At 33.2% G+C, this 23537-nt stretch overlaps 1 protein-coding gene and 1 long non-coding RNA gene across 32 annotated transcripts in view; one reads left to right on the top strand and one right to left on the bottom strand.

Moving 5' to 3' along the window:
• C2CD5 (C2 calcium dependent domain containing 5) overlaps window positions 1–23537 on the top strand; it is a 97877-nt gene that overhangs the window by 16134 nt on the left and 58206 nt on the right. For 9 of the 31 annotated variants that reach the window (XM_082740497.1, XM_082740519.1, XM_082740499.1 and 6 more), the window contains 7 exons: window positions 3310–3481; window positions 6568–6663; window positions 9960–10115; window positions 11150–11348; window positions 16414–16565; window positions 22096–22181; window positions 22903–22935. In XM_082740497.1, the coding sequence (XP_082596623.1) occupies window positions 3310–3481; window positions 6568–6663; window positions 9960–10115; window positions 11150–11348; window positions 16414–16565; window positions 22096–22181; window positions 22903–22935 (894 nt within the window). Of the gene's footprint in view, window positions 1–3309; window positions 3482–6567; window positions 6664–9959; window positions 10116–11149; window positions 11349–15301; window positions 15427–16413; window positions 16566–22095; window positions 22182–22902; window positions 22936–23537 lie in introns of all 31 variants that reach the window. The other 22 variants (XM_082740516.1, XM_082740513.1, XM_082740498.1 and 19 more) reach the window with 4 other exon arrangements.
• LOC309869411 overlaps window positions 308–23537 on the bottom strand; it is an 85425-nt gene continuing 62195 nt past the window's right edge. The window contains exon 2 of the long non-coding RNA XR_014314171.1: window positions 308–462. This is a non-coding gene — a long non-coding RNA (uncharacterized lncRNA). The remainder of the gene's footprint in view (window positions 463–23537) is intronic.

Here is a 23537-nt window from a genome sequence, read left to right on the forward strand (position 1 = left end):
AAAGATATTTGTACTTTACTGAAATAAGGGATTTTTATAAATGTTAATGAGATTTAGCAACTAAAGTTACCAGCCATTTCCCTTAAAAATTTACTAAGTTTACTATTTTGGCTAGTACTTCTAATAACAGTGTATATTGTGTGAAAGATGTTCTTAAACTTTGTTTTGTAGTTAACATTAATTATATACTTTTTTAACCTTGTCATTTGCGATTGGCATTAATTTATATTTTGTGAACTCTCAAATATCATGAACAAATGGATGTTTAGTTTTCTTTTATCTAAAAGAAATACTGGGCCAGGTAGTATAATGATATTTTGAAAGCTCCATTTAATCATTTGGGACCCAGGATCCGTTTGTCTTTGTTCTTCATCATCTGTAGTCTGTGGCTTCCATATTCATGATCACATTAGCCTCCAAGTTAGTGTCTGGAGTTCCAGTGGTCACATCAGTGTTCTAGGCCTGTAAGAAAAAGCAGGAGAGGAGGTGGTGAGTTAATACATATTTTTCAGCTGAGCGAGCACTGTTTGAGAAGTTTTTCCCTACCCTATCTAGCTCTATATAATGATTTATGCTTATATGTCAGTAGTTATGAAGGAGGGTGGGAAATTTAGTCTTTTATCTGGACATATTGCTGTGTAATTAACATTTTTAAGCACTTAGAACATTTATGAGAAAGTCTTACTTTATAATTTTTCATGATTTGATATTGGCTCAGTTAAATCTATGAAATATCCTTAATTACCTTATTAAAATTAATTTCTGAATTTCTCTCTTCAGATTATTTATATTATTAGCTATCTATATATATCATAAACAATGCTAGTCATTTAGTTCTAATGGAGCCCTATAGTGTCAGGGAAGGAATACCTTAATTTACAAGTACATAAGATAAAGGTTCTTATAGGTAAATGTATAGGTGGTTAAATAAGTGTACACAAAAAATGTTATTAATGGAGGTGAAAATCGGAGGGATGTGTTTGGGGCAGTGGTTAATGGCTTAGTTTATGACTCTTTCCCTTTTACTATATATATAGGGAATACCGTAATATGGAATGCTGTTGATGACATATGGTTCAGAATGGATTGGAAATAAGAACTATTATTTTAACATTACACTATCGAAATTTTCAAATATGCATAAAAGTAGGCAGGATGCCTATCCATCATCTACATTTACTTTTACCTATACATTGTGCTGTTCTTGTTTTACCTGTTACATCAGGTAAAACAGTTGGAGGGTGGGGTGACAGGAATATATATATATATATATATATTTTTTTTTTTTTTAAAGATTTTATTTATTTATTTGACAGAGAGAGATTACAAGTAGGCAGAGAGAGAGAGGAGGAAGCAGGCTCCCCGCTGAGCAGAGAGCCCGATGCGGGACTCGATCCCAGGACCCTGAGATCATGACCCGAGCCGAAGGCAGCGGCTTAACCCACTGAGCCACCCAGGCGCCCAGGAATATATATATATTTTTAAGGTTTTTTAGTTATTTGATAGAGAGCACAAGTAGGCAGAGTGGCAGCATAAGGAGAGGGAGAAGTGGGCTCCCTGCACATGGGGCTCTATCCCAGGACCCTGGGATCATGACCTGAGCCGAAGGTAGACACTTAACTGACTGAGCCCTGACAGGAATATTTTAAGGCAAATTCAAAATATTATGCAATTTCATCCATAAATTTTTAATTATGTCTCTCTTATTGAGAGGTATCCCCTTTTTGAAAGCAAATCATCCAGTCACATTATTATATCAGTGATATCAACAATAATTCCTTCTTGTACTTTAATTCTTAAAATAATCTTCAGCGGTTAGATTGTTAGTCTAAAATCAACAAGAAATTAAATGGAATGGGGAAAGGCATAATATTTCATAATTAAGTTTAAAAAATTAACCAGAGTATATGGTTTGTAGAATACCACTTGACCAGAGCATATGTAAGGAAAATAGAGATTTTAGTGTACTACAAACTCTGTCTTAATGAACAATGTGGTATATGTGCTGTAACAACAAACATTCGTAGACTGCATTCAAAAAGTATAGTATTTTAGTTGCAGGAAACAATAATCCCTTTGTATTCCATCCTTATAGATATCTGTAATATTGTGTTCCATCTAGCCACCACATTTGATGAGGAGTACTGGCAAATTAGAGGATGGTATGGTATCCAGAGGATGGCAGCCAAAATAATGAACATGTCTTCCAAAGGGAAAAATCTTTTTTTGCCTCATTCTTTGCCTTAGTCAGTTTGGCTTGCTGTAACAGAATACCATAGAGTAGGTGGCTTAAACAATAGCCTTTTATTCTGATATTTCTGGATGCTGGGAACTCTGAGACAGAGTACCATCATGGTTTTATTTTGCTGAGGTCCCTCTATCTGGCTTGTAGATAGTGATCTTTTTGCTGTGTCCTTACATAACAGGGAGAGAGATCCTCTCTCCCCATCTTCACTTGTAAGGATCCCAGTCCCGTTCGTAAGGACTGCACCTTTATGACCTAATTACCTCCCAAAGACCTCATCTCCAAATATCATCGTATTGGGGATTGGGACTTCCATATACAGATCTTCAGGGGACAGAAACATTTAGTTCACTGCATTCTCCATTGTAGTTCATTTTTAGCCAGTGCTTGGCATGTGATAAGTAATTGATAGTAAGTAAAAGGAGAGAGTACATTTATTTCACTTACTTAGTTCATGAGCTTTAGTTGTTTTTTTTTTGTTTGTTTGTTTTGTTTTGTTTTTACCAATAATATGTTAGTTTTCCTATAGTTTTATTCTGGGAAATTGTCTTTAGAAATAAATGATGGTATCATGGTGCTCATTAGCATCTTTGCTCTCCTGTAGATATTGTATGGACCCTGTTATGACGTTCTTTAAGCATTTTTGCTGGATATTATATGTAGAGTAGTAAAACACAGGATTGTATGTAGAAACAGAAATTAAGCACGGCCCTGGCACAGAATAAAATGTAGAAAAAGAACTTAAACATGCAGCCCAACACGGCCTGAACTCATGGTGCTGAGATCAAGACCTGAGCTAAGATCAAGAGTTGGATACCAACCAACTGAGCCCCCAGGTGCCCCAAACTATACTTTTTTTCCTTAGAAATTTGGCATCTTTTATAGAAAAAGGGATTATAACTTTTGTGTGTGTGTGTGTGTGTTAATTCCTTTACCTTTGTGCTTAGAGATAAATCTCTGTTGTTTTTTTTTTATAAGTAAGTCATTTATATTTGGTATATATGTATATTTATGGTAATGAAGATTGAAAAATAAAAAGATTTAATTTTAAGGTATACTTTCAGGTGGACGATGAAGATTTACAGGATGAGCCTCTACAGATCACAGTTCTTGACCATGATACTTATAGTGCAAATGATGCCATTGGTAAGGTGTACATTGATATTGATCCCTTACTCTACAGTGAGGCTGCAACAGTCATCTCAGGATGGTTTCCAATATATGATACCATACATGGTAAGGAGTATATTTTAAGAAAATATATCATGATTATTAAAAATTATCCATAGAGACTTCTGTGCTACATTTATGGTTTTAAAAGATGTATATGTAAGAGATATATATATATTTTTAAAGATTTTATTTATTTATTTGTCAGAGGGAACGTGAGCACAGGCAGACAGAGTGGCAGGCAGAGTCAGAGGGAGAAGCGGGCTCCCTGCCGAGCAAGGAGACCGATGTGGGACTCGATCCCAGGATGCTGGGATCATGACCTGAGCTGAAGGCAGCTGCCTAACCAACTGAGCCACCCAGGCGTCCCAAGATATTTTCCTTTTAATAGGGAGTCACAAAGTATTGTTGGTGAAATTGTTATTTTTCAGAACATAATTTGAAGTAATCCCTGCTAAATTTGTACAATAAAGAAAATAAATGCATGATTTAAAAATCATCTTACAAAGGTACAGTGGAATTTTCTGGAGTTTTTATGATATATGATATCACTGCACATTGAATACAGACCAGAAATAGAATCTAACTGTATTCCATGAAGCTAAACATTATAGAGAACTAAAAAAATGTAAGTGCTATTCTCATTACGAGTTTTTTGTTTTTCAAAATTAGTTATTTTTTTTTTTAATTTTTTATTTTTTATAAACATATATTTTTATCCCCAGGGGTACAGGTCTGTGAATCACCAGGTTTACACACTTCACAGCACTCACCAAAGCACATACCCTCCCCAATGTCCATAATCCCACCCCCTTCTCCCATTTTATAAAAATGTTTATAGTATTAAGTAATTACTTTTTAAAATTCCCAGCTTTCATTTTCATTTTCAATTTAATTTTTAATCTTTAATTTAATTTAATTTAATTTTTTAAAAAAAGATTTTATTTATTTATTTGACAGACAGAGATCACAAGTAGGCAGAGAGACAGGCAGAGAGAGAGGAAGGGAAGCAGGCTCCCCGCTGAGCAGAGAGCCCAATACGGGACTCGATCCTAAGACGCTGGAATCATGACCTGAGCCAGAGGCAGAGGTTTTATCCCACTGAGCCAACCAGGCACCCGAAATCTTTAATTTTAAAATTTTTAAAAAGATTTTATTTATTTGAGAGAGAGAGGGAGAGGGAGAGAATGAGCAGGGGGTGGAGCAAAGGGAGGAGAAACAGACTCCCCACTGAGTGGGGAATATGATCCCAGGACCCTGATATCATGACCTGAGCTGAAGTCAGAGGTCCAACCGACTGAGCCATCAAAGTGTCCCTCTCACTTTTAATTTTAATTATAACATGGTAAATACTAACATATGATGCATATAAACAAAAACTCCTTGAAGTTCTCAATAATTTTTGAGATTATAAAGTGGTTCTGACATCAGAAAGTTTGAGAACTGTCAGCCTGAAAATGTGCCATCTTTTTAGAATGGCAAATGGACCCATAAGGAACTGGCAAATGTTTCTCTCTATAGTCTAGCATCTTTCTGCCAATTTTTCATTTTTGACCTGGCAATTCTGTTGATAGTAGTTTTATTATAATAAACAGATTTATGTCAAAGTATATTTATTGTGATACATTCTATTATTATTAATTAATATTTATAATGCTAAAATAAATTGGAAAAGAAGATTTACTTAGATAAGTTAGAGCATATATAGATCATGAATTGTTTAGCCTGATCAAAATGCATTATTTAGAGTAGAATGGCATAGCAAAATTGTAAAATTTTGTAAAATTCAGATTATAAAACATTACTACTATAGGATGATTACATATTTGTTTAGAAAGAAAAGAATTGCATATATGTGATATCATATGATAAATTGGCAGAATACATGATAAAATGTTTATTCTGTTTTAAAAAAGATTTATTTTTTTTAAAATAAAAAATAGAGGAGGGAAAGAGAGAGTATGAGGAGGGGCAGAGGGAGAGAATCTCAAGCAGACTCCCTGCTGAGCATAGAGCCCTATGGGGCTCCATCTCAGGACCCCGAGGTGATGACCTGAGCTAAAACCAAGAATTGGACGCTTAACTAACTGAGCACGCAGGTATCCCACTAAAATGTTTATTCTTGGATAGATTTATTTCTGAACTACAATCCTGTTTTTGCTCTTTTGCTTTATTCTGTATTTTTTATAATATAAGTGTATTATTCTTGTAGTCAGAAAATAAAATCCAGTAGTGTATTACCAATAAAACACACCACTGGAGAAATAATCAGAGTTAGCTTAGCTTAGATTAAAGGCAATAGCAGTATGAATGAATGAATTATATTTATATATTTTATATATATATAAAAATATATATTTATATATTACATATATATAAATATTTTATATTAAATGCTGTTTATATTTGGTTTAATGTTTATGGACCCTTTGTTAAGAACATCATCTCATTATTTTAGTAGGTCACTCTTCTTAGAAGGCCTTCAATAACTGAATTTGATTGACATGCAATCAGGACAGTCCAGTAAAAATATTTAGTAATTGTTAGGAATAGAGACCGGGTCATTTTTATTTATTAGGGCATATTCTGAAAAACCCTTATTTTTGGAATTTCTTAGCTCATTTTAACTTAATATATTCATTGAAAAGAATAAAGTTTTTGTGGTAAATCAGATTCTTCGCATTTGTTGTTAAGACCATTTAAGATCATACTTCTAAATTTGCTGTACTACTTAACTAGTTATTGACACTATGCAAATTATTTAACTTTCATTAAACTTTAATGTTTTCCTCTATAACATGAGGATGGTATACTACAGAAATTACCTTACTGGGTTGGTGTGAGATCTATGAGATACTACACGTAAGGCATTTAGAACATTATCTGTGCTCAGCTGTTACCGTCATTATTGTCATCAATTCAAATATGGCTCCTTTGATTCAAATAAGTAGAGACTTTTTCATTTTCTAGTGTGTATATGTACTTCAGAATATGTAATAAACTACTTAGAGTAAAAATAATTAGGAAAGTATTAGCATTGCTATTATGATTAATGTTATTTTAAAATCACAAGTTGGCATTCATTTGCTGGATTATTTAATTGTGCTTTATTTTGTTAAGGTAAAAACTTGATTTTCCTTTTGAAATTTTAGGTATCCGTGGGGAAATCAATGTAATTGTCAAAGTAGACCTCTTCAATGATTTAAATCGATTTAGGCAATCGTCGTGTGGAGTCAAATTCTTTTGCAGTAAGTAAATGCATTTTATTTCACATTTAACAGGGAATTTAATTGTCAAATATAGTTAATCAAATTAATACTTCAGAAAGCTAATGGAAAACCTATTATACTTTGGTTTTAATACCTACGAGGGAATTGTCCATTTTTCAGAAACAATTACTGTACCTCTGGGGACTATTTATTTGATTTTAAAGTGAATGAAATCTTTCTTACAAGTTCTTAGAAATTTTTGTTAGAATAGTCCATTGGGGCACGAGGTATACATGGTTATCATGACTACGAGGTTGGAGGAGTTTGTGGAGCAGCAGGAAGGAGACCACCCTTCCTGACCCTACTCTGGCTTATACTCTAGCCCCTACTCCAGACTTTGGAAGAAATCACAGTAAACATTGCTGGTAATAGTTGCTTACTGCTGGTAGAATGACTGGTGAAGATTTTGGGTTTTTTCCAGAATTTCAACAAAGAATCCATGTATTAATGAAACAACTTAATCTTTTTTACTTAAATCTTATGTTAGTAATATTGGGCCTGAAGGTGAGAATTGATTGCAAAAGAACTGCGTAATAATACAACTCTGAAATATCTAAGAATGACTGGAAACAAGTTTGAAAATGACGGTGGGATCTGTTTTACAGGAATGCTAAAAATTAATTCATTCTTACAGAAATGAGATCGGAGTGACTGTGGTCTGGAAATGCAAAATGTGATAGCATTTGCTACAGTCCTAACTGAAAACCAAAAAACTAAGGGAATATACCCAAACTTACCTATACCATATGGTGAATAGGAGGAGTCTGCAGTTGATCTAGGCCACATGCTGAAGGAAAATCACTGCCTTGTTGCATTGTGTATATGTAAGCACGATATTATAAAGAGTTAAGTGATGCACTATATCTGAACAGTAGCCTGTGCTACCTTGATGTCAGCTGGTTATCAGTAGTCAGCAACAACGTAGGGGGAGATGGACTTGTACTTTCACAATCAATGAAAACAAATCCCATGCTCTCTAATATCTACAGTTGGGAAAACAAACTTGATGAGGCTACATGCGTTAAGTTATATAATCAGACTTAATTCAGATAGACCATGTAATACCATCTGTACTAGGTAATACAGATATGGAGCCATTTGTGGTGGGTGGACAGGTATATTTTGTAGAAGTCTGCAGTAGTCTTAAAAAGCATTATTATCAGACATCAACTTATGGAGAAGCTTACAGCTTTTTTTTTTTTAAAGATTTATTTTTTTGAGAGAGAGGGGAACATGCAGATGGGGGTAAGGGCAGAGGGAGAAAATCTTCAAGCAGAGTCCACACTAAGCAAGGAGCCTGATTTGGGGCTTGATCCTAGGACCCATGAGGTCATGATCTGAGCAGAAACCAAGAGTTGGACCCTTAACTGAAGCGAACACCCAGGTACCCCATAGGTTTTCCTCTTCTACCAGTAGGTCAATCTCTGTGAAAAACAAGCTCTAAAGTAATTTCCCATATTCATCTTATTAATTTCACAGTGATGAATATTGCCAATTAAAGTTTTCTTTTACAAATTAGAACAAGTTGCTTTGTTAATATGTAGAAGATATGACTATATATATATATTTTTAAAGATTTTATTTATTTATTTGACAGAGATCACAAGTAGACAGAGAGGCAGGCAGAGAGAGAGGAGGAAGCAGGCTCCCCGCTGAGCAGAGAGCCTGATGCGGGGCTTGATCCCAGGACCCTGGGATCATGACCTGAGCCGAAGGCAGAGGCATTAACCCACTGAACCACCCAGGCGCCCCTAGGAGATATGACTATATTAAACTTTGTGTAACTGTCAAAAAAGAAAAATCCAGTGGTATTTTATTTTTTTACCTTTATTTTTATTTTTTTTTTTTTAAGATTTTTTTTTTTTTTTTAAAGATTTTATTTATTTATTTGACAGACAGAGATCACAAGTAGGCAGAGAGGCAGGCAGAGAGAGAGAGGAGGAAGCAGCAGGCTCCCTGCCGAGCAGAGAGCCTGACGCGGGGCTCGATCCCAGGACCCTGGGATCATGACCTGAGCCGAAGGCAGAGGCTTTAACCCACTGAGCCACCCAGGCGCCCCTAAGATTTTGTTTTTAAGTAATCTCTACATCCAATGTGGGGCTCAAACCCACAGTCCTGAGATCCAAGTGTCGTACGCTCTACTGACTGAGCCAGTCATGCTCTCCTCCAGTGGTATTATAGTATAAGACATTGTTAAGGTAAGGGCTGAGCACTATAACCAAACATTGTGATGCTATCCAAAATTAAATAGGTATCATCTACAGATATAGTCCCTCAAGTGCCATGAAATATGGCCTGGCATTGGGCAGATGTAGGCAGTCACAGCCAGCCTGGATTAATTGGGTTGAAAACTCCTAAGTAGTTGAGTTAGCTTTAAGGCATGGATATCTATTTTAGGAGACTAATTTGGGATAGGTGTTCTTAGTTTCTCCCTTTTAAAAAAAAAATTGTTTTGCTTGTTTTTCTTTCTTTGGATCTAATTAGATCTTATTTTAAATCTAACGACATTTGGTATTATTTATATTAAATGAGTTTGTTAAATAGTATAGTGACTACTGAACCAGTTGGCCATATGGCCATAGATTATTGGAGGGGCACCTGGGTGGCTCAGTTGTTGAGTGTCTGCCTTCGGCTTGAGTTGCTGTCCCGGGGTCCTGGGATCGAGGCCTGTGTCAGGCTCCCTGTTTGGTGGGAAACCTGCTTCTCCCTCTCCCACTCCCTCTACTTGTATTCCCCCTCTTGCTGTGTCTCTTTCTGTCAAATAAATAAATAAAATCTTTAAAAAAAAAAAGATTATTGGCAATTGCAGGGCTGTATGACTCCTCAGATTGTCAGAAAGGTGATGGTTTTGACTTTTGAGGCTGCACTGTATGTTGTAAGGAAGAACTTTTTCAGAGGGCTTTGAATAAAGTTTTTTGTATTTATTACCCACTCTGTACCTATTTATACAATGATTACCTAACTGACATTCATTGTATTGAATGCTATCTAAGGTTGTCTATGGCTGTTTTCCAAATTATAAAAATATAACTTGTATCTACTGTTTTTACTATGTGAAAAACAAGTGGTCTTAATTAAAGAAAATGATTATTTCTAAGAACAATATGGAATTTAGAAGGCTGGAAGTATGACTATTATAATTACATTGAAATTAACACAGTAAATGTGTTCTTGTATTATGTATCCAAAAGGTAAGAATTTAATTGTACATTTTTTTAAAAATTGAATTTAACGTTGTTATAAATAGAAGCATAATAGACAATTTCTTTCAACAGCAACATCTATTCCAAAGTGCTATAGAGCTGTAATAATTCATGGTTTTGTAGAAGAGCTTGTGGTCAATGAAGACCCAGAATATCAATGGATTGATCGAATTCGTACACCAAGGGCATCAAATGAGGCCAGACAGAGACTCATTTCTTTAATGTCAGGTATTTAAAAGAAATAACTTCATTACTGATATACTTAATACTGTTAAATTTTCATTTCCTTTTGACATGCTATGTGGAATTTTACAGTGAAGGCTATGAATTGCATTTGACTGATTCTCTACCCTTGCCCAATCTTTCTGAATGTACCACGTTGACATCTTATAAGAGGAAATCTGAACCAGAAGCTTATATTTCCTTCTTAACTAGGCAGTAAAAGGAATTTGTGCTCACGAAGTGGCATAGTGGAAAGAACCCTGAGCAAGGAAGTAGGAAACTGGGTTCTGGTTTTCCTTTCTCTAGCATTTATTTATAGTCAGAGTTTAGGTAATCTCTCTAATGTTTTTTGTTTCCTTTTCATAGTTTTTCTCTGACAACATGTTTTAGCTCCGTGTACTTCTTCCTGCCATTCTTACCCCATTACTTTTCTTTTTTTCTTTGAAGAACTTGTTTTTCATTTAAAATGTATATGTACATATGTGTGTATATATATGTATGTATGTATATTCACATATGTATATCAGACAATAAATGAGTATAAATGTTATATTTAATAAATATAAATGTTATATTTATATATAATAGATTTATGTTTTTAAATATAAAATATGTAAACATATCATATTAAAAATATATCAATTATACTTTAATATTTATAAATCACTATAAATATATTTATACTTACTATAATATATAATGTCATTTAATCTATTAAATAATATATCTTTTTTGTTTACCTCTGTATTTCTAGCACTTAGAAGAAAGAAAGAATGCCAGGCACATAGTACACAACCAGAAATTATTTGGTAAATGAATGCATGAATGAGTGAATCTTAATTTTGCTGCATCTGTAAAATGCAACTAGTTAATGTCTTACCTCCCTGAAATTAGGAGGCTAGAGCAGATAATCTTTTAGGTTCTTTTCAAGTTCTAAAAATCTATGATTTTTTGACTTTTTTTATTGCTATCATATCCAGCTTTATATTATGTAATGTGAAGATCTAAAGCAGAATGCATTTTCTTCCCTTTTTTTGCAGGTGAACTGCAGAGGAAGATTGGCTTGAAAGTGCTTGAAATGAGAGGAAATGCAGTCGTTGGGTACTTACAGTGTTTTGATCTGGAAGGTGAATCTGGGTTAGTGGTACGAGCCATAGGAACAGCATGTACACTGGATAAACTAAGTAGCCCAGCAGCATTCCTTCCTGCATGTAATTCCCCGTCCAAAGAAATGAAGGAGTAAGTATGAATCAATGAGTCGTTCTTATGGAGCTTTTTCTCTTTTACTCTTATGTTTTCATTTGATTTGAAATATTCTAGTAGGGTTGTTTAACATACATTTTTTAATATGGTGATTTTTTTCCTATGGTAATTTTTATGATCAGAGATGATTATGAAAATCTGAAGCTTTAATCTATTTAGCTATTTCTAATAATTTATTTATACTTTCTTAATATGAAATTCAAGTTAAATAATATAAAGCTAAACTTATTTCAGATCTTTAGGCACTATATATTCAGAACATTTTTACTTATTCTTTGGGGAATGCTTAAAACCCACTATTATACCTTATAATCCAATTTTGCTTATTATTAGCAACATAGTATAGAAAAGAGAAGTATAGCAGGAAAGATTGACCCATGCAGGGGTCTCATGCAAATGTCTACAGAGGATCGTTTATGTAAATAAAATAATTGAGTATAATTAAATAGGGAGTACTGAGGATTGTGTAAAGCAGATGTTGGCAAACTTTTTCTGTAAAAGGCCGGATAGTAAATATTTCACGCACTAGCCATATAGTTCCTGTCTTTGTTTACCAAAAAAAGGAGTTTGCTGTTCCTGAGCTAAAGGAATTTAGGCTCATACATTTTATAAAAACTGAGTGTGATTCAACAAAACATTTTGGTTGGCTGGATTTGGCTTATGTGATACCATTTTTGTCTAAGTCAGAAGATACTCAATGTGGTGGGATGGTGCTGTCTACAAGAAATGTTTAAAATGAAAATTTTCTGTCATGTTGATTGGGGAATGGGGGCAGATCCTGGTTGGGAACTAGAAATGCTCACTGTTGTACACAGCAAAGGGCGACTCTGTACAAGATGAAGACTTGTTTCATCCTAAATGCCAGTAGTACTTCCATTGAGACCCACTGATTTAGAGATTCTTCTAGATCAAGGGTCAATAATTTTTTTTTGTAAATCACCAGAAGATACAGGTAAATAATAATTTAGTCTTTGCTCATAACTGTTCAGCTTTGCCATTCTAACATGAAAACAGCCATTGACTATGCAAATAAGTGAGTGTGGCTGTGTTCCAATAAAACCTGATGATTTACAAAACAGGTGCAGGATGGATTTGACCTGTGTAGTTTGCTGACCCCTGCCCTGTATCATCAAGGAGTCAGGATTCTGTAATCAGAAAACCTGAAATGCTTCCCGGATTAACAATAGTCAAGAAAGGTTGACTAGAAAACAATCACAGTCTTTTTAAAAAAAATTTAATTCCAGTGTAATATATAGTGTTCTATTAGTTTCACATGTACAATATGGTGATTCAACTTTTTTTTAAACAGTATTTTTAAAAATGAGATTTTCCTCTTAAGCTTATTCTGTTTAACTGTTTCCTTTCTGTTGGCCTTTAGTCATGCAGATTAAATTCTAGTCATGAGAGAGCACAGTATTATATATATGTTGCCTGATTTTATTGGAAAGTACCTTGGCAAGTGAAATGACTTGTTTTAAATAAATCGAAGAGTGAATTTGCTCTATATTCCATTTAAGATAGGTTTTAAAACGATATGAACTGCCTTCTGCCACAGGTAGAGTCAGATTGCAGGTGTACCTTCTTGAGGGATTCACTTTTTATTTTCTTTTTCCACACCAAATTTAAGTAAAGACTTGAGTACCTCCTTCTCATGCCGTCCTCCAGCTTTATCTAAGTTGCCTGAAGGGGCCTTGCTTTTGCAGCTGTGATGTCTGAGGGTTTCCTCTTTTCACTAAATTATTTAGTAGAAAGAGAATATTATATTGTCTGTTGATGTCTTAAAATGATATAGTGATAGTAATGGAATATGTTTTGGCTACATTTAAGAATAATTCTGTTAATGTAAATCTTCTGGGATTGTGTAAATATTCTGCTTTTCAAATTTTGCTGTAGCCTGTTTGCCCCAAGTTGTCAAATAGTCACATCATGAAGAATTTAAGTTGCTTCATTAAGATTTTCTGAAAGACATCTTACTACCTCAGTCATGCTATTAAAAAACAACAACAACAACTCAGTACTTGGGCTGTTTTATCTCAGCCAGTTTCTTTGTATTTTTGATAATGAATCAATTTTGGTTGCTAGTTTAAATTGTTTTATAATTCACTGATTATGATTATTTTGACATTTAGTTACAATATTGATTCTGGACAGGAATTTGATAAAAGGTAGTTTGGATTATGTTCCTGTCTGAATGAATTTAATATTAGAAATGCCACTGGTGTATTACTGCAAGGTAATCTTTCATGCAAGAAGACTGATAAGAATTAGAACTCCAAGAATACATATGATGATGGTCCATTATATTTGGATTTTAACTAGATGTCATAATTTGAGGCTTTTACAATGTTCATTTTATTTTACCTTTATTAATACTGTGTTCTACTTCATTTTTTTTTCCCCTTTCAGATATTTAGTATAATGAATGATTTAAATCTCTTTGGTATTTCCTTGCTGAACTATCTCGATGGTAGAAAGTGCATTTAAATAAGACGTACTGCTTCTCTACTTTGAAAAAAAAGTACTGCTTAAGAGACGTTAGCTGTAATTTCTCCTCTGTACAGTACTGATTCTTAGAATTTTTAACATTAGTCACTTCAACAGAGAAAGAGAAAACAAAAACGAAACCTCACTCTGTTGTTTGTATGCAAATAGGTCACCAATAAGGTGTTTAATTTTTAATCAGTTGTATTAAACACATTTTTATTTTAAACTAGCAACAAAAACAGAAACATTGCCCTATCATAAAACCAGTGATATTTTCAGAAAATAGTCTGTAGATTCTGTGAAGGACCATTATTGTCCGTCAATGATAGCTCATGTTTGAACTTTGACAAATTGTGATCACTGGGAATGTTCACTGGCCAGTAAAAAAGAAGAGGCCAGGAAAAGTTGAACTCTTGATCTGCTTTAAAAAAAATGGAGATACGATAGTTTCTCAGTGTTTTCACATATGATTCTTTTTCCCTCATTATGCATAAGCAAAGGCACTGCTTAGTGAGATAATTGCTAATATGAAGTACAGGATTCTTAGTTGTCTAATATGCTGTTTTTCCCTACCCAGTGTAACTGTGCCCTTTTAGCAGAATTTCTTCATGAAAATTTAAATATTATATGTGAATATATATCTATGTGTATGTGATGAAAATATGTCTATACATCCACATAGATATAATCTATTGCACGGTGTCAGTTGATAAAAGAATTTCAATTCAGAATGTAGTTTAATAGACTCTTTAAATTTAAATAATATATTCTATTTGAGAGCCACACAAAAATTATCTACATTGCTTTTTATTAATGTGTTTTGAAAAGCAGTGTTCCCTTGTTTTTTGTGTGTGTGTGTGTGTGTTTTTTTTTCCCAGTATAATCTGGAAAGCAATATACTTGGAGTGCTGAAATACTGGAATGTTTATATTTGCTTGGATCCATTTAGTTTATTTTTCTTTATGCTGTCATTTTCATATTCTTTAGTACCACTATCTTGCTATTATAGACAGAAACAGCTCTGTTAAACTTTCTTTATAGAAAAATAAAATTACATGTAATCAGTTTCAGAAGCAGCATAAGAGCTTTATATTTGACTATTCATTTTTATGAGTGTTTTGTCCCCGTGTAGTAAACTTTATGGTGATCAAAATATTTTAAAGCAACTCAGAATCCAAATCTTAGTCTTTCTTATTTAATGCCACTATTCCTGTTTTTCTTATTCACAGTCCTAATTATTAATCTGATCCCTTAAAACTATACCTGTATCCTAACAAGTTAGTATTTAGCTATTCTTTTTAAATTTCAGTCTGTTTTTTTGCATGTTGGGGGTTAAAAATTCCTTTCCCCTAACTAAAGCTCCTTTGAAATTATTTTAACATAACTTTGCTATCTGTTGTATGTATTGTTTTCTTTTCTTCCACTTTGACTACAAATTCCCTCAGGTCTCCGCTGGTTCATCCTCCAAGCCATGGATGCCGCTCGACTCACAACAGCCCAATTCACACTGCTACTGGCTCACGACTTACTCAGAACTTCTCTGTGTCTGTTCCCACTCTCATCTATACTGGTACGAGACTGCTCAGACTCCAGAGCTGGGGAAGGCAGGCCACAGGCAGAGTGGCTGTAAAGGGCAGGCAGGCAGGTAGCATAGTGTAGGCAGGTGCCACAAGTCTTTGCTTCCTCCTTTTCTTACTTAAAGTCCAGCTGCAGTGAAGAAATCCAGTATGTAGCCACCACAGAGGCTCTCACTACTCTGAAGTGAAAGTGTTCTAGCTTCCAAAGTCTCTTCCATAGATCCTGTAAGAACCCTATCTTATGTATGCATCCTGTAAGATTTAGGAGTATCCTCCAGTATGTGTTTTGCCATTATTTCTGCATTTGGTTAGAAATAAAATTGATGATTGGATTCTAAATGAAATAGCTGTCAAAGCTTCTGATTTTCTTATTTTATTTATGTACAAAACCCGTTACATAGTAGGGTCTGTTTTATTCTGTGGAAGAGAGCTGTTGGAAAACAGGTAAGCAACTCTTCTGCATAAAATGCAATGGTTCTGTGTAGCTATATTCATTTTTCTCTCTGCTGTGTTTTTAGCTGTGGCACTCTTGATGCTATAGGATAAGGAAACATTTTTCTTTTGAAGATACCTGTGTGTGCAAATATAAAAACTATTCTGAATATTTGCACATACTATTTGCAGCATCATTTTTTCTTTGTAACTTAAAAAAGCATTGTTTATTTGAAAGTATTTTCAGTCATGTATTTATTTTTTTTGTTTACTTTTTCTTTTAATATTTTTTACTCCCTTAGTCTGTCATTTCATGCTTCTTTGCTTATTTACTTGGCTTATTAACTGTTTCAGTGCAGATAATTATTTATCTGGAGAATGATGAATGGTTAAACAGCAATTGGTTGTCTTTGGCCTCATACCCAGCTCCACACTTAAGAAATGACTGCTGGCCCTGCCCAATACTTTCCTGGTGTTTGGATCATGCTGCCTTCCGTCAGGTCCTTTGGCACATGATTGCTTAATATTTCTCCACCTTCTTCTGGCAGGATTCCCTTCAATGAAGATCCCAATCCCAATACTCACTCATCAGGACCCTCAACCCCTCTGAAAAACCAAACTTATTCCTTTTCACCTTCCAAGTCCTACAGTCGACAGTCCTCTTCTTCTGACACAGATTTGAGTTTGACACCCAAAACTGGTAAGGCGCTTCCACCCACCTTTTTCTTTTTCTTTCTTTCTTTCTTTTTTTTTTTTTCCAGATTTATTTCTGTTCTTTATTAGCTTTCCATCCAAGGCTTTCCTCCTATTTTTGGCATTTAAGTTAAAAGATAATATGAATACTGATCATTTTCAGTTACTACCATTAAAATATGAAAATTTCATATAGCTCAGAAATTATCTTGTTCAAAGATAATTTGTATTTATTGATTTAATCATAGTGTAGATATGAAGTCCAGAATTTATTTTTGCATGTAGACATTTTTTCATTTCATGCTCATATTATGAGGAATAATATCTTAAAGCTTTTGAATAGAAGATAACACTAGTAGCTTGCAATCCAATTCCTCATGTAGTAGAAACATTTTCAAATTCATTTTTCTTTCTATTTCTGAACTTAATTCTAAGATTTTATTATGAAAAAGTTTTTAGAATTGAAATGGTTATATTGGAGTACATATATCTATTAACTTCTTGCTATTTCAAATGTTTGGTTTTGCTAGTCTTGCTCTCTAGGTTAGAAAGTAGCATTTTTGCTTTACTTATTCTTACATATTTCTCAATGTATGCAATTTATAGTTTTTCCCTCTCCTATTTGTATTTTTGATGAATAATTTCTGTGAGTTTTTATGAATGTTTTATGATAAAAATTGTTTAAAAAATCAAATTATTTCATTACTTCTTAAAGTAGAATTAAGTTATTCAGATCATTAAGAAAAGTAAAATGTAAAAAGTTAAAAAGTTAGTAGTTAACAATTTTTATAAATATTGTTTTTGTTTATCAGTTTTCTCTCCAGATTGATGAAAACATTTTGCATACCTCCTGTGTCATTTTATCATCTTTAATATCTTTTGTGTGTTACACAAGAAATTTATAAAATGATCCCAGATTTTATGAAAACAATGAAAAGAAATCAACTCTGAAAAACCAGTGCTAATTCTAAAGAAAGGGAATTAAAAAGAAAGCCTGCAGATTTAGTATCTATTTTTATAAATGTAGTCACAGAGTGAGAGGAAGATAATTATGGATACCTAATTTTTTGAAGACAGTAGCTTTATTCTTTATTTACGTATACATAATATGCGTAACGTTTAAAAATCATGAGATTTTTTTTTTTAAAGATATATTTATTTTAGAGAGAGAGCACGCGCAAGCCCGCAAGTGAGTGTGCGCACATGCTCATGGGATGTGACTGTAGGGAGATCAGGGAGAGAATTCCAAGCGACTCCCCGCTGACCACAGAGCCCCACTTGGGGCCAATCTCCTGACCCGAGATCATGTCCTGAGCTAAAATCAAGAGTCGAACACTCACTGACTGAGCCACCCAGGTGCCCCAAATCACGAGATACTTGATAGTAATTGATGCTATTTAATGTGGCATCTTAACCATATTTATACCATAAAAACTGAACCATTCCAACCATAGTGAAGTGTGTGTTTGTTTGTTTATTTATTTATTTAAATAAAGGTTGAGATTCTGGCCTCCAAATTCATGCCTATCAAAACAAGAAAGACTTAGAATAGTATTAAAGAACAAGTTTTCTTTCTTTCTTTCTTTCTTTTTTTTTAAGATTTTATTTATTTGACAGAGAAATCACAAGCAGGCAGAGGCAGACTGAGAGAGAAGGGGAAGCAGGCTCGCCACTGAGCAAAGAGCCCGATGCGGGGCTCGATTCCAGGACCCTGGGATCATGACATGAGCCGAAGGCAGAAGCTTTAACCCACTGAGCCACCCAGGCGCCCCATAAAGAACAAGTTTTCTTAAAATATTTTTTTCAGGCTTTGAGCATTGGAAAGCATCTGCTTTTCAATATTTTTATCTATATTTTATTCTTTGTCACATCACAGACAAATTTTTGGAAGTATTTTCTTGGTCTTTCTGTTTCCTTTTCTTTAATTCACCAAATGGCCAAGTCTGAAAAAGTTGTCAAGTAATAAGTTAACTGAATCAGATTTGTGTTCCCTTATCTTTCTCGTAGGCAATCAATTGTATTTTCAATGAAAGCTTTTTTACATTTTATTTTCTAGTTCCAAAATTTTAGTTTTTAAAGATTTATTTATGATAATTAATACATGATTCTCATGTATTTCTGTATTTATCAGATGCTTCTAAATAATTTTGTATTTCTACTATCATATGCTATTCATTATCTTTAATAGCATACTTATAGAACATTAATAGTTTTTTAATATTTTCACTTATCGTGAATCCCTAAATATCTTTGAATATTCCAGAAGAGATTTGAAATGACAAAATTATGACTGTTTTAAAATTTCTAAAACTATAATTGAGTATGTGTTTCATAATTCTTTGCCTTCAAATTTACCTATATACAAAATCAGTCTTTTGAGGAATAGTGGGGGTAAGCTGATTATGATTGATTGATTATATGCAACTGGGGAACCAAAAATAAAGTTAACAAAGCTTTAGACTAAGAAAGTTGGTTTTCTGTTTGTAGTTAAAGCTATTGTCTTTTTTTAAAGATAGGTCTCATTAAAAAAAAATTCATATTGATTTATTTCTATAAATTCTAATTTTTGACATTTTACGAGGCTTTATTTTCATATTTTTTTCAAGTACTCAACTAGTAGGAGTGGAATTTTAGAATGCTAGTGTTAGGATATTGATTTGACATGTGACTTAAGCTTAAAAAAAAAAAAAAAGTCAAGCTTTTAACCATGTATAGTTTTGGTGATTTGAGAGCATTTGCCCCTTACATACTCAAATCCTTGTAGATACAGTGTTACAATCAAACTCGAATATTAAAATTTTAGAGGAAAAAGAATAGGAGTAATATATATCTCAAAGATGCACAGAAAGAAGTTAATATTTCAAATTAGTGATGGCAACCATTTAATGTGGTGCTGTTTATTTTTTATGGGTATTAAATTAAAATACTCATAAGTGATATGTTTTAGTAACATTTGAAGAACTGTACTTTGCCACTTTAGATAATGTTTATATTTGAGGCAATAAGTTTCTGGCTTTAAAAATTTACAAAATATACCTTTTAACTTTAACATTAACTTTAACATTAACTTTAACATTCTTAACCCAAAAAAGGCAGGTTATTTAAGTGTTTTTGAGAAATCTGCTCCAAGTTATTAGAATGGCACAAAATCCCACGTTAGTGATTTAAAAAATTTTAACAAATGCAAAGTTCTATGAAGGTTTTACTACGTTTTAGACTATGCCTTTAATTTATATTGTGTTGGGTAGATGGTCTTGCTAATGACTTCATATGCTTAGTGTAATTTATGTAGCATTTTAAAATCCATTTTTACTGTTACGTTTTGTTTCATCATTGCTTTCCTTATTCTGCATTTTCTGGTCATCTTCTGAATCTGCATCTTTTCTCTGCTACTTTCCTCCACAGCACCTTACTCACAGGGGCCTAGGATTTACCTGTGTCCCAGCTCCCCCTCTCTCTCTTGTGGTTCCCTTCATCTTAAAAAGTCCTGTCTCCTACTCTCGGAATCTAGCCTTCCCCCTCATCATTCTAGCCCTGTCAGCCCAGTTCTGAGGAAAAGTGTTTCTTTCAGTGAAGAGCTGTTCCTGGCTGCTTCTGGTAGGATCACATTATGTCAGCTTTTTAATCCCTTTATTTTAACTCACCTTTGAAAACAAGTAATTATTTCATACTATTAAAGAAGTATTGGGTGTCTTGCACAGGGCATACTTCTTATTTTTCTTATTGGTGGACAGAATTAAATGATTACAATGATGGTTGAGGATTATTGGTTGGATAATTATGAATATTCTGCTGAAGTCATTTTGTTTACTAAAAAAATTATATGTCTGAGGACATAGATCTGCATATTTCCAAGGATTATTGGGTTTTTATTTCTAGAGTTTCTGTTTTAGATGCTTTACTTTCTTTCCCTTCACACCAACTCCATTCACTTCGGACCTGCACCATCATGTTGCTAAGCCATATGGTTACATTAGTAAATTATTCTGTTCGAATTGGTTTAAGTCTCATTTTGGTGGTATTCTTTCTTTATCCATTTTTTTTTTCTGTCCATTGCATTGATTTTCAAATTATTCTGCTGTATTTTCTGATGTTTTATTTACTTCTACAAAATTACATTTTATTTTATGGCTTTCAATATGCTTCATACAAAGATATTAGTTTTATTTCTATGTTTAGTATTGTATAGTCTCTAAAACCCATATTTAGATTCCTACAAGAAAAATATGTTCCTTTTTTATTTTTAAAGAAGAGAATGGGACTATACACATGCTAACCTTTGTTTCCTTATCCAAGAACAGCTAAAAATGTGAAAGTGAATTAGTTCCTTTTTTAAGTCATTGCAGTAAATTTGTATGTATCTTCAGTTTCAAAAGGGTGGGATTGAACTGTTAACTCTAGCCTCTAGAGCACTGGCTTCTCACCTGTCCCCTACTTTCTATAATTCTTTGATCATAATTGGTCTATTGGTACTATCAAAAGAATAAAATAAAGTAGGGAAAGAAATTAAAACTTAAGCCTTTAAAAAATACATCTTAGAGCTTGGGAATATAATTCTTCTCATCCATAACTATGTACATTTGTGATGTGTCTATTACATGTCTGTGATTTTTAGTTTTTAAAAATATTTTATGTTGATTTTTGCAAATGAGTATTGAAAACTATGAATGTTAATAGTGTTTTGTCACGAATGTTATATTTAGGAATGGAAAGTTACCAGAAAATAGATTGGACTATATTTCAAAATTGCCTAAAATTCACACTCTTTAGAGAATTTTGGAATATTTTAAATAAGCACAATTAAACGTGCTTCTCTCTATAGTTACTTTTAAACAAACATCTGATGTTTCTAGATTTCTTTTAGTAAGTATTCTTAAATTGTGAGCATAGTAAGTACAGTTGACCCTTGAGCAACACACCCCTGCGCAAATTGAAAATGGGCATATAACTTCTGATTCCCCAAAAGCTTGAATATTAATAGTCTACTCTTGACCACAAGCCTTACTGGTAACATAGTCAATTAAAACAGTTATATTACATGTATTCTATACTGTATTCTTGCAATGGAGTAAAGCTGAGGGAAGAAAATGTTACTAAGAAAATCATAAGGAAGAGAAAGTACATTTATAGTACTGTCCTGTACTTATTGAAAAAAATTAATGTATAAGTGGACTGTGCAGTTGAAACCCATGTTGTTCCAGGGTCAATTGTAATTGGTAGTATCTTGATTATTTTGTATTAGAAGACTCACTCAACACTTAAAAAGTTGAATATTATACAAAAATTCATACATTAACAAAATTTTAAAAATAAGTTTTAGAACAGATTGAATCTGAAACTCACTGTGATCACAGTTTTAACATCTAAAATCTTTGTGAATAAAGTAGTAAAATATGTGCCTAATTGCATGTCAAGTACTTTAAATGTTTATATCATTTTAAGAAATTTGACTCATGATATTTATAAAGATGAATGCAGTTAACTTTCTGTTTCTATAGTTGTTTTTTGGTTGTTATTTATGTACTGATGTTCTGTAGGAATGGGAAGTGGTAGTGCTGGAAAAGAAGGGGGGCCGTTTAAAGCTCTTTTAAGACAACAGACTCAGTCAGCACTGGAACAAAGGGTAAGAGACACTCAATATTCTCTATTCTTACACTGTTAATATGATTTTATTATTATGCTTCTACATATTTATAACTTATTTCCATAAACTGGTTTGATCATATATGTAATATAATTTCAGAGTCCCAAAATTTATTTAAGGTATTAAAGAAATTTGTTTATGAATAATTAATTTTAATTTGGAATTCTGTAACTTTTTTTTTTGTCTTCTAATCTTTCATTAGAAGTAATCTATTTGGAAATATCCATTGGGTGATGAAATCATTTGTCATTTTACCTTAAAATTATACAAAAGGAAATAGTGGACATTTTTCAGAAAAATATATTTCAGTTGTACTATATTAAATATCTTTCTTGGGGTGCATGGGTGGCACAGTTGGTTAAGCATCAGACTCTGGATTTCAGCTGAGGTTTTAATCTTAGGGTTGTGAGATTGAGCCCATGTTGGGCTCCAATTTCTAAAAAAAAGGTAATTCTTCAAATATTAATATATTTATATGCTGAGATTATTTTTATGGTTGGCCAATCTCAGGGGTAAGAAATGCACAGATTCATTATTTCTACAGATTAACATAAACAGTGTGGTTATTTGGTATGTGAATATATCTCTTTTAATTATTATAAGTTTAATGTTTAGTTAACTTTGTTAATTGGGAAAATAAAGAGTCACAATTTTGGGATGATTTTTCTCTTTTTTTTTTTGTATAAACTTCATTGCTAAGGGAGGATCGCCTCATAGGTTCTGTAGAAGGCGGGTATGTTTCTGAACATGTGTGAGAGCCTTTTTCTTGTATTGGTAGCTGTTCTAGTTTTAATCTTGATCATTTAAGTTTTATTTAAGCTTTAACAAATGTTGCCAGCTTTATTTCTTTTCGTAATGCATTTTTAAAAAATTTATCAGCACTATGAGGCTCATTTTTTTTCTACTCAACTAACACAGTGCATGATTATTTATATGTTATGTCAGTTATTTTAAGGCACAGTCCCATAGCTTTCATTGTGTCTGATTTGGAAGTTTATAAGCATTTACAGAATTTTCTTTTACATGTTCCCATTTTACACGAGCATTAAAAAAAAAAGACCAAACAATAAATACCTTTAGAAGAATGCATTTTTTAAAAAAGGTATTTCATCTCTAGAGGTTAGCTTTTTGAGAATAGGGTTTTCAGGGTCTGTTACAATGTACAAACAATGTACACAGTTTACTTTTTTAGACTTCTTTACTGTGCAGAAGTATCTGTATGTACCCTTTGCCTTGCAGACAAGGTTGGGGGGAGCAGAGCAGAGCTGAGCTAATCAATCAGTGTGATGAGACATTAGAGGTACAAGGTGGTTTGCTTTACCCCTCAGCAGGCAG

The sequence above is a fragment of the Mustela nivalis genome, assembly GCF_964662115.1.
Source record: "Mustela nivalis genome assembly, chromosome: 7".
In the NCBI taxonomy this organism is placed as follows: domain Eukaryota; kingdom Metazoa; phylum Chordata; class Mammalia; order Carnivora; family Mustelidae; genus Mustela; species Mustela nivalis.